At 39.8% G+C, this 12,429-nt stretch overlaps 1 protein-coding gene across 10 annotated transcripts in view; it reads left to right on the top strand.

Annotated features, from left to right (window-relative positions):
- Positions 1-12,429, top strand: part of SOX5 (SRY-box transcription factor 5) — a 296,148-nt gene that overhangs the window by 148,212 nt on the left and 135,507 nt on the right. For 6 of the 10 annotated variants that reach the window (XM_071733091.1, XM_071733090.1, XM_071733084.1 and 3 more), the window contains one exon: positions 952-1,020. In XM_071733091.1, coding sequence (XP_071589192.1) covers positions 952-1,020 — 69 coding nt within the window. Of the gene's footprint in view, positions 1-951; positions 1,021-3,971; positions 3,999-12,429 lie in introns of all 10 variants that reach the window. The other 4 variants (XM_071733083.1, XM_071733082.1, XM_071733085.1 and 1 more) reach the window with 1 other exon arrangement.

The following is a 12,429-nucleotide window of genomic DNA, read 5'->3' on the forward strand; positions in this document are numbered from 1 at the left end:
TTTCATCTGACCCTGAGGTGTGTACACATACCACAGGAGAAGAGCAATGCTCCTTCTAAATGTTTGCACTGCTGTACTAGCTATTTGTGAGAGCAAAGCTTTTGTGAGGAATCAAATTAAAGTTTTTCAAGTTTACTTTTTAAGTTTGAGGTATATAATGGCTCTAGTTTGGTTCCATTACTGTCTGCTTTTTCCTTCATGTATGTTAAATGCATCTATGCTAAGATTCCCCATCATTTAGTCAATTGAGAGAGAGGATAGAAATCCTTGTGGAAAATGCACAAGACTTTCAGAGGAGACTTACGACAATGTCATCAATTTCTATAAACTGGTTTCAATTTTGAGCTGTGTAGCCTTGCATTGCCCCCATGGTTCCTTTCAGCTGATAGACACGTTAAAAAGTCAGTGATTTTCCCAAACACCAAGTGTCTTGTTTCTGCATCAAGGAAATATGCACACTAATACCTTCCCTATTGGATGTCAGATTTCTTTTTTTTTTTTTTGGAATAGGTGGTGCCAAACATAAAAAGAATATTACTGTCCATCACACTTTTTTGTCTTTCCTCCCTTCACCTACTATTTTCCAGTTTCTCTGCCAGTATTGTTCTTCCTCCAGCAAGCTGGAGCAAATGAGTGCTCACTTATTTTTTGAGGATTATAGCAGTGCCATTTCAGAGAGTGAGAGAAGAGAGATTTTTGTGTCAGTCCTCCTCTTGATAGCCAGTACATCATTTTCCATAAGGTTTCTTTTCACACTAGTACTAGCTATGATTTGCTCCTGAACATGAGCCTCTTCCTGAAGCAGCAGTTCAGGCTGCAGCCACCCACCCTTGAAGGTTTTGTAGCATAATAGAGCAGTTTAAAGCATCATGCAGGGTGGAAGTTTCCTATGTACCAATTCCAGGAATGCTGGATCATACCTCACGTTTCTTCTCTGCAATTTTTCCACAGATTGCAAGACAACAGCAGCAGCTCCTGCAGCAGCAACACAAAATTAATCTTCTTCAGCAACAGATCCAGGTCAGAGACCGCATCTCCACCCGTGCCTCTGTTATCTCTTTTCTTTCCGTTTCCTCACACTTACCCCCAGCCATTATTGTCATAATTTCTTTAAGAATCTCAGCAGGTGGCTTACATCTTATTTATGGGAACACATGAGGATGTTACTTTTCATTAAAAAGGTCAGTTTCTGGAATGCCCTGTGTGATTAACACGGCTCCTATAGGATCAGGAGGTAGATGTGAGAGGGCCTGGTCATGTGAGCCATGGTTTGCAAGACCAAATCCTCCTTCAGCTGTACATCAGGAGTGACAAAACTGTTGCCAGAAAGAGTTGGATTGGTATGGGTCTCCTAAAACAAATATTTTTGAGGTTTTGTGGGAGCAGTTTTCTTCAGTGGTCCGCAGTCAAGTGTCTCTTCTTCCATCTGTCCCAGGTGTTGCAAGTCCTGAAATTGTTGATGCTCAAGGTGAAATATTGTCTGAATGAGAAACTGGCCTAAAGGCTGATTAGATTTAGCAGAACAACTGTGTAGGTCCTAGGTATCAGCAGGTTGATTCCTAGTAGTAGAAAACTGTTGTTTACCCAGTGTAACCAGTAAACTTTATTTAACCTCTTTTTTCCTTGAAGTATTCAGAAGTTTATTTTCATGACATTGACTATATTTCTTTACTTTTCTTCCATCTGTATATATGCATTCCCCTGTTTGGGGAATTATTCAAATCAGTTTGCCCATGGAAGTTTTCATAGAATAACAAAAGAGTGGTTAGATATTTTACAGGTACCTAGAATCATAGTAATATCTCTGCCTGTTTATGTATGCATTTATGTATAAAGTATTGTAAGCTGCTGTGGAGAAAGATGCTATGTTCTGTTTGCTCAGTAACAACAGGAATTTCTTTCCAAAGCTCCTCTTTAATGTTTCAGAATTAGTTGCTTAAAATTATGGGCCATATTGGTAACTCATCTAGGAAAACTTAATTCCAGCAAAAATCAGAGGAGCTGTATGGCTTCACACTAGAGGAAAAACTGACTGTCATTTTGGAGGATGTTCAGTCAGTACCAGGACTTGTGCAACTATGAAAAATTTCTGGGGAAGGTCCACCCTTCTGTTATAAAACAACTTATACACTAGATGTGCTGTGCTGAAAATAATTTTGAGATTGGTAAGGTCTGGCTTGGCCTTGACCTCTGTTTTTTGTTTTGTTTTGGTTTTTTCTTCTTTAAATTTTTGTGTGGGAGGGATTTTTCTTTATTACTATATACTTAAAAAGATTTTAAAAGAACAACAATAATAGAACCTCTACAAGGAAAGTATTTACTTTTTTAGCATTTAGCTATTGCAGTGAGAGAGGAAGTTATTTTATAAGCAGTGAATAAAAATAAATTGAAGAAACATAATTTGACCCCAGCCCTTTTAAGTTGTAATGCCTTGTATATAAGAATGAAGTATGTCGTTTTTAGGGTAGTGGAGAACACTGACTATTGATAATGAGATATAGAGCCTTTCATCTCTTGATCCCTGGTCCAAGTTTGACCTAAGTCTGTAGTAAATGAAAGTTAGCTAGCTACCATCTGATACAAGCTGCAAGCCTAAGAAATTATGTGGAGATCTGTCTCAAGGGATTTCGGATGAAATATTGACCCTGCCAAGGTCAGAATTTCACCTCCAGGGTCTACTTCACACAAACCCCATCAGATTTGGGGCACCCTCCTTTTGGACGGTCACATGATAAAGGTCAAGAATTGGACAGGCAAAGAGGCAATACTGTCTTCTCATTCCCACAGAGATGATCTGTTTGTAGTAAAATTTTGATTATACTGTCTGCTTCTTGACAGTTCCATGGTCTCTACGGTCCTGCAGTCTCATGAACCCTGGTCGCAGTCCAATTACTGTGAAGTCACTGATAGGGAAAACATTTAAAAATAAAACACCCCTTATTGACAGGGAATAAAAAGCAAAACATTTCTGCTCAGTTGCGTGCTCAGTTGGCTGTTGTCAGAGAGAAGAGACAATTCCTGAAGAAATCTGCATTTGTATGTAATTGGAGACAGTGAAGTCACCCTAACATAGCCACGTTTAAAGAGGTCTGTGAGTTTACAGTCAGATTACGGTAGGTGGAACAAAACTGTGACATGAATGTAGCTTGAGTTCAGCTATCCTGACCTTGCTCTAATTAATCTAACAGGCTTCTGTCACACTGGCCTAGAGTTTTTAAATAGCATGAGATTTATTGACAGGGAAATATTCCTACAGAGTCTGGGTAACTATTTGACTTATGTGCAATTGAATGATCGGGCTGCAGTTATGAACACAACCTATTTATGACAAAGGATTCGTTTTACTTGAGCCAATTTTTTTCTAGGCTTGTAAGAGTTGCCATAATTCCAGATAAATTATTACACAGAAAAAAAGCTATTGAAATATTGTATTTGAAAACATAATACCCTAAGGTTAAAAAAAAGCAGAACCTGACTGACCCTATGATTTATTAATCCTTTCTCTCAGTGCTCTAACTTGGGAACAGTTCCCTCTCTCCTTACTGCAGTTTACAGTCACCAGTAACACGTACAATATGTAAGCAGGGAGAAACTGCAGCATCTCTCCTCCTTTGAGGGCTGCAGATGCTGAGTGTAACTACAGCTCAATTAAACTAGCCACTTCTGTGATGCTGAAGAAAGATGTGTTAGCTACTTAAGCTTAGAAAAATGTACTTGGCACATGAGTCTCTAATTGACATTATGTCTTTTTCAAGTCCATCTCTTCTGAATTAACTGGGAGGAGGTGTTGCTCATGCAGAAGACAAACAGCTTGTCTTTATATAGAGAATTAAGTCAAGAGATAATGCTAACCTGGAGAAAACTCCCAGGTTTTATTGAGAATTTGTATTGACCTCAAAAGGCTAAACTGTGATCTAGACAGAATTTTGTGTTTTGGTAAATGTTTATAATATTTTTTTTCTGCTTTTCAGGATGTTCTAGACCTAATTTATGAAGAGGTTTGAGTTTTTCTGATTAATTAACTAACCCTCACCCCCCACCCCTCATCCTATTTTGTACCACTTTGGAATGCATCCTCCCATGCACACTGCTTTCTGTTCTATTTAATCTTCATGTATATTTGTATTGAAAAGGTTTTCGCTTTAATGGTTTCTGCCTCGTGAGTATTTGGGAGTCTTCTCCCCTGCACACATCAGTCTTGCTGTTTTACTAGAAATGTAACTGGAATGTGTGTTCTGTCAGCTCTTGTGCATCAACAACCCCCAAGGTCTCAGGCTGTGTTTCGGAACAGCTCTGTGGCAGTCTGCAGTTGTAGAACAGGCAGAGGAAAGAGCATGCAGATGCCAAGTACAGCTCAGCAAATTCTTGGACTAAATCCAGTTTTGTCCTTCAGGGCCTCAGGGGAACTCTGATGGTCACCTCCTTGTCTCCTTTTGTTGAGGACACAGCCTGCTTCCTGGTGTCCTTGCTCCAGCACATGGCAGTCTGGGGTTCTGTAGCTGATGGGCAGATAGTGAAAGAAACTGGAAGGCGAGATGCTCCTTTTTTCATGATGCTGAGCCAGTCCCTCAAAGAGGCAATGGGTGTTCTTGGGGTTATTCTGCCTTGACGGGTGTCTCTGGGATGCAAACTTTTTTGGGCTGGTGCAGTTTACACTTTCCAATTGCTCAAAGAAAAAGTTCAGTCCAGGCTGACAACTTAATAGTTTACTTTGAAGCTTAGTGATGAATGTCACTTTAATTGAACTATAGTTAAAATTAAATATGATTGCTAAAATTCATAAAGCCATTCGTATTCAGTAGGGTAGTGTTGATAAAATAGGTCAACTTTACAGCCTAAATTGTGGTAAAACTGATGCTGCTATCTCACAATTTTGTAGGAAGCCTGACAATGTTTTATGGTTTTCCCTCAAGCCCCAGCTCTTGGAGTCATGTGATGACAAAAATGCCAGCTTTCATTTCTTCAAAATGTAAACTTTCAGCTCTCAAATTTCCAGGCAAAATCTGAAACCATGAGCACTACAAGTTCCAAAATTAGAAGGCAAACAAAACGGAGGCCAAGTGTTTTTTAAACTGTGCTGATTTTTAGTCAAAATTTTTTTGGAGAGCCCAGCTCAAGATCTTGGAACACTTCAGGTTGCCAACAATGTAAAACAAAGATCTCAAAGCAGCAAGAAGCAACAGTGCTGCTTTACTCCTAATGCCTGTAACATTTGGACGACAGTTTTGTTTGACTTTTTAGTTTAATACTTCCAGTTCTTTGGTCACTAATTCATATTCATTTTGGGGTGACATACTTAGCCTGAGAACTGAGTGTTGCCTGAAATTTAGAGCAATTCCTGCTCAACAGCAACTACTTTATGACTCCATGTGTTTTGATAGAGGGTTTTCTTTTTACTTCAGAGCTAGAGACTTGTCAGCAGATGTTCTGACGGGTTTTCTGTCAGAAAGCTTGGACCTCTGAAGAACAAGAGGATCCTGGCTAAATTCTGGTGCAGAGCAAGAAAGGTGCCTTGCTCTGCCTGCCCCATGGGATGGGACTTCTGCCTGGTGCCTGCCTGGTGCAGGCAGCTCCAGAGGCTGGTGGCACCTGGCAGGTGTTCTAGGAAGCCCTTCTCCCAGCCAAAAAGTTTACCATGGCCTCAAGCTTTGCAGACCTTTAGCAGCTTGTTCGACCCTTCAGACTCCATGCCTGTTGGGCCTGCAGGTTTCCTGGTTTGCCTGAATCCTTCAGCTGCCCTGGGTGTCCTCCCAGCTCCAAGTAAGGCTTTGCCTTGTGAGTCTGGATCCAGATTTCTGTCCTCCCCACCTGCTGTCATCTGGCTGTGTCCCTTTCCCCATGAGTTGTGTTGGTAGATGGAGAGGCCTGGATGCGCTACTATGTTCCCAAATCAGAATATTCCCATTCTCATTAAGTTCTGAGGTTTAATGTGTTGTTCCAGTTCGAAATGTAATAAAATCTTGAACACTTGGAATTTCCTGCAGGATGGTTAGTCCCTTTTTGTAGCCAGATCTGTTTTTCTAAATCTAGCCATACTTTTGGGGGAGGAAAGAAGGATTTGGTTTCAGAGTTACACAGAAGTTCAGAAAAATATTTCTTAAGCTTAACGGGCAAAGTTCTGAAATGACACAGTTGTTATTGTCAAAACTTTCCAAGCAACAAGAAGCTCTGGGTTGATTCCAGCCTTCTGAAACCCTGGTAAAGAGACCTGCTTCCAGAGTGCTTTGCTTTTCATACATCATATCCACCTAGTTAAATATGGTGACAATTGTTGTTTAGAGCTGTTGCTGCTTTCAAACTCCTCGGGTGAGCAATCATCTGTTATTCAGAACAGGCTGAATGATGACATTTGGGCCTGTTAGTATTCTCTTGAAAATATTGAGATTTGACATATTTCAGATGAAGTTTAGCTGTAAAATGTACCTGTTTGCCTTGCTGTGAGAATACACTGACCGTGTGACAGTACATATGGAAATGTAAAGAGTTGTTCCTTCCCCCAACAAGTTCGCACTTTTAAATTGTACTTCCAACACAGCTTATGCTTTCATTTTCTGTCTCCTACTTCAAAGCAAACTCCAGCAGGCCACTAGGTGAGCTCGATACTTGGAGTACTTTGTGCCTTTGTATAATAAGCAGTACTTTGTGTAATAAGGAGGATAGAGATCCTTCTCCTTTATCCTTGCCCTGCGGTATCTCCTTAATGCAGTCACAAGGACTTGTGAAGTTCCTTTCCTGGTCCTCGGCTTCCTGCCTGCAACCCAGAGTTCTCTAGGAGGATTTAAAGGGCTGTAGATGATGAATGTATCACTTGAGATACAAAAATGAACAACCACTACAAAAGTGCTTGGTTACAGATTTAGTGATGTCTGTTGCTTCTGTGTTACCATGTGCCCTGGGAATTATGATTTTCTAAGAAGTCAGTGGCATCAGAGCAGTGTGTGCTTCATACTCCGATGACCCCCTTGCAAGCCATTGCTGGGCAGAACAGTATTTGTTCTTCTGCAATTAGAGCCCTCTTTGCATATCAGAGAGAGGTAAGGACAAAAGGTTTCCTTGGTGGACATTAAAGCTGTTGAAGTGAGGGCCTGATCCAGCTCCCACTGAACATAGTGAAAAGGCTCTTATTTGTATTAGTGGGAGTTTAATGAGACCATTCTTCAGTAGGAAAGTATGAGAAAGTATCTTCCTTCTCACTCTCCAAAATGTTTTCAGAACAGGCTCCCTCCACTGAGACTGTTTGTTTTTTGTTTTGTTTTTCTGCCAGTGTGGATATGACAAGCTGGGACTGCACGGTCAAACCAAAGAGGCTTATAGATTTGGGACATTTTGTCCAAATTCATCATGTGTCAGGAGCAGCTGTTTTCCTGCAACTTATAAACATGGGCATACTGAATTCAGTGAGACAGGCCCAGGGAGGAGTCACACTTCAGCCTTTCCCATGACTTTCCAACCTCTTCCCAAACAACTGAGGTTGCCGGCAAAGAGGCTAAACAATTGTTTCTCACAAAAGCTCTGCAGCTGATGTCCTATCAGTTATCAGAATAACTTGCCTGTCCCTTGAGCAGGAAGAAGCCCCTGGGAAATTAATTATTTAAAACACACACACACACACACACACACACCAAAAAAGAAAAAAGACATAGCTGGGGGAGGAAATGGGAAAAGGGAGGAGTGAATAGAGAAAAATCTAGGCTAGCAGTCAGAATGTGCTAATTGCTTGCTGGCCTCTCAAGTTCAGTAAATAACGTGTCTGTTTGGCTGAAGGATATTATGCATGTACTTTAGAGTAAGGCCTTCACTTCTTTCCATTACCATAGAAGTCATATAAAAGAATTGCAGAGGTGTTTATCTACACTTATTTCTGTGCAGAGCAACATTTTGAATCAATATGTACCATGCTTTTACTTCCAAAGATTACCTGTCGAGCAAGCATCAACAGAGAATTTGGTCGTGGGCCTTTCCTATACTCTCATTCAACCCAAGTTTCCAGACTTGTGTAGTTACACCAATTCAGGCAAGGAGAATCTGCTTAGGATTTGTACAGCTTGATTTTATTGAGTTTGCAAAGGCTGTTTTCATCAGATAAATCAGCTTATTTTTGCTTGTGCTGAGCTACGTGATTGCAACAGCTCTTGCTGATAATGACGCTTTCTCCAATGATACCAGTCCAAATGTTCCAAACTTATGAGAATGTTTTGAACATCTTGACTTCTTTCTCACAATTTTAGCATCTATTCTTAATTTCCTTTTTGTTACCAAGAGGTTTCAGTGTTCCTATTTTCCAGTTCTCACACACAATCACAAGGGAGAGCCAGAAACTTATTTTTAATAAAAAAACGAAAGAGAGCACTGAAACATCCAAAATAATCCAGCAGATAGGATTGTGAGAAAAATACCAGCAATGAAATACAGTCATCACAGCTGGCAACTTTGTACTACAAGGCCTCATCTTGGTCTCTCTTGTTAACAAGTGTTCTCTCAGAGACCTCTCTTTCCAGAGCCTTTTCTTTGTTCTTTGTTTCTGGTTCCCCTCTCCAATTTCAGTGCTCTTTGAAGCACCCTGCAACTTTTATCAATTTCTTCCACTCCCTGATGTGGCAGGACTGAGCAATCTTCCTTACACAGCTGCTCCTCTCTTCTTCCATCCCAGCATTTTCTTTTCCCTCCTTGTTATTTCCACAGTCTTTTTAATGGTTTTGGTCAATGTTTTATTGGCTGGAAAGCATGAATACGTAGTTTTGTGAATGTCTGTGTTCAAAACACATGGGGTGGTGTGTTCATGAGAGCTATGTTCACATTTGTGTACCTGTGCAGGTATTTACACAACAGAGGCACAGGAGTAGAAAGTACCAGGATAGTTTGTTTAAGTGGCTCAGGAAGATGAACATGAGCACTTTATGGCTGAAATCCTGTCCATGTGGAGTATGTGTAGTCATGAGCAGTTTTATTGTGCAGCCAAAAAAGGCTGTTGCTGCTGCCTCTGCAGTAAGGTAAAGCAGGAGATAACAATAAATTTTTTACTGCTGGCTGGCGGAGGTGTTTAGGATGTGTTTTCTTTATATCTTCATCCGCCCCTAATTGAAGATGCTTTAAAATTGAATGACTAGCAGTCAAAACGTGTTTGCTTCAAGCTGAGAAGAAAAATGCTGGTGTCTCTGCTTCCAAACTGATTGCGCTTTGTACACAACTGACAGCCACAGTCACTTTGAGTGACTGATAAGTGGGAAGCTTTGCCACTTATCAAGGAATGCATGCTGAAAAGAAAGGACTGGAGCCGTTCAGATGCTTTGGCATGTTCAAAATAACATCTCACATCAGTCAGACTCAGAGGCACTAGGAGACATTTCAAAATAAACTTTATATCTATCTATCTATCTAGAGGCAAAGATTCAATTTAACAGACAAATCACTGTGTAGCATCATATTGGCTCTGAAAACGAGAACATCATTATAAGGGTCACCAGTTGGAAAATGACTCAGATAGCTGCATAATTTGAGAGCATTTATTCTAGGACCTCACCCCCCAGAACAAACCTAAATTTGAAAATTTGCAACTGCATATCATTCTGTTGATTCCTTTAGATTGGGGGCTTTCACCCCTGTTGGCCACGCAGTATTTATTTTTTACAGCATGACATCCTTAAGCATCCCAAAGAGAATTAAACTTTAAGCCAAATTGTGATGTCATTTATTTCCTCTCCGTTATTATGGAATGTGTTTGGGATTGCCTTGTGTTAATGAAAATCAAAATTAGGGTTATTTAGCAGTTGCTGTGCTTTTTATTGATACACAACATGAATAGAAGAGGAAGTTTTTTTGTTATGTGTTTGTTGATAGTACTATTTGTTGATAGGATATATTGGCCTGCAGGAGCTGAGGTGTGAGGGTACATTTTCTTGTACTTACTGTGTAATGACAGCAGTAGCAGCCAATGTAAGGTTTGATTGGCCCACTGGAGGTGGTAATATTTCAACCTCCCTTAGCAGGCATCATAGGAGTAAAGCTGTTAAAACCATTCCTGCAAACATTGAGTAGAAACAATAGCACAGGTCACACTCAGAGCTGAGGTGGGATGTGGCTTTTCATGTGAAATGAGAGAAGAAGGTGGTACAAGCAAGTAGTGCTTCCCAAACTGGAATTCGGTAAGGAGATATATAGCATTGACCTGTGTCCACAAGTAGTACTTCAACGAAAAGCATTCTCATGACTGCTGCCAGATTTGCACCTTTTGTCCCAGCTAAATTAGGAGTATTCATGTGTAAAGGCCATTCATTATCTTTTGTTACTATTCTAAGCACTGCATCTTGACATCTAGTTCTGCCCAGCTTGTTCTATCTAAAATGGTTGCTTTTCTAAAGCAGCTTATACATGAGAGACAGGTTATGTTTGGTGTTCCAAAGTTGCTATCAGCCCCCATACCTGTGTTTTTAAGAGGGGAAAATTTGAGGATCATTTAGTTTCTTCTGGCAGTGACTTGCTTTTCTGATTCATCTCTTGCCATGCTTATTGATCACGACTTCATTTTGATGGCTCATTCAAAACTGAGTGCTTCGAGCTCTCTGCTGGAATAATGGCTTAAAATGATTCAGAGGGAGAAGTATGGTTCCACCTACTGAATCAACACCACTGTCTACACCACGTTGGATTTTCCTCAGACAGCTGGCATCCTAAAGCTGATGACGCCTTACCCTGCATAGCTTAGAAGAAAATATGAACTCATCATTGGTGGCAGTAGCACGCAAGAGGCCAGAGAAAATGTGGTTGTTTTTTGGTTTGGGTGTTGTTTGTGTGTGTATGTGTCTTGTTTTCCACTTTCTATCAGTTATCTGCTGCTGAATTGTATTGTATAAATGAAAGTGGAGGGCAATACTTACGCTTGGTGTTTGTAAGAAGAAAAAAACAGTTCAGTCACTTGAAGGATGGTGATAGAAGTGGTAATGTGAGCAAAGCCCGACTTAGAAGCCTGAAGGAAGAGAGGGAAAGGTACAGTTGTCTCATGAAAGTCTCTGTTGAGCAAAGATGAACTAGAATGTTACAGATCTCATGCCAGCTGTCTGTATTTTGTGCATAGTGTTTACATTCAACTTTCACAGAAGAAATGTGCATTGGATAAATGATTGTAAGGAACCATTTTGGATTTTCTTTCAACTTAGTTTGAAATATGCTTTGAAGAGGCTAAGAAGTGTATGTCAGAGTTTCTTGTATTTAGAAGTGAAATAAAAGATTTGAAGTTCCAAAATAATCGTAGTAAAGGTATAAAAGCTATAATGAAGACTTCTATGAAAGGTAATAACAGTAATTTAATGGGAAAATTTAATTCACAGTACTTGGACTTTGTAAAAACACAAGGAGGAAGCTAATTTAAAATCTCACGTGTTACAAAGTAGTTTTAATCACATTTGACTTCTTTGAAAGATGATAGATAATGGTGGTGTTCAGCAACGTATTTTCAAGTTGAAAGTTGGATAGTTTCAACAAAATTGTTTATAGATAACAATTTAAAATGGATTTGGAAAGAAGTGATAAAGAGATTTCTATACTTTCATATGCTGTGAAAATTGCACGCAAAGAAGTACACGAGTTAAGCCATGAAGTAAGGCATTTCAAAGTTACAAGTGCCAGAATTAGGTTAAATAGGTATCTTTGTTTTATTTCTATGTATCTCTGTCATACATGTTGAATAAAAAATGGTATCCTGGGGTGTAGAATTATGTGATAATGTAATTGTAGACAGTACTCACAAGAGGGAAAGTTAAAATTATCTTGACAGCCTTAATTCTGTCGTTCTTTAATTTTCATCCAGAGTAGCATTAACTGTATTCCTATGTGGTTTTAATGGCCAAAAAAGGATATAATAGAGATACACCAACCACTTACAATGTATTGTCACCACAGCTCGAACCCTGAAATGTCAGCATGGGAGAAGTACCAAATGTCACTTGAACTGCAGAAGGAATTCTGTGCTCTCCTGAGCTAGCAGGACAAGACAATACTTTGTCTGTGGTGGATGGGAGCCTGTACTAGGAAGCCCCTCTCTTCATGTGTATTGTTTCCTTTCTTCTTCCTGCTTTCTATTTTACTCCCCACCAAAATAGAGAAGATTTTTTTCCTGTTACGTATTCCTTGTATTATACAAGCTGATTGATTGCTTTCTCACCTCATACACAGAATTAAGCTGCCTTATACATCCACAGGCATAATGTTTTCATGCATAGGTTTGGAATGCCTGATTCAGATACCATTTACAAACATGATAGCTCTTCTGGTCATCAATTTTAATATCTCTAAAGGATTCAGTGAGGAAGGAATAGGGATGTTTTCCATGTTGGAGCCACAGGTTATTAACACTTGCCAAATTGTAGCTGATTTTCAGTGTTCAGGGCTTTATGAATTCAAGGCTATGATTCTATGAATTCTTCATCCCTGCTG

Source organism: Heliangelus exortis, chromosome 1 (assembly GCF_036169615.1).
Source record: "Heliangelus exortis chromosome 1, bHelExo1.hap1, whole genome shotgun sequence".
NCBI lineage: Eukaryota > Metazoa > Chordata > Aves > Apodiformes > Trochilidae > Heliangelus > Heliangelus exortis.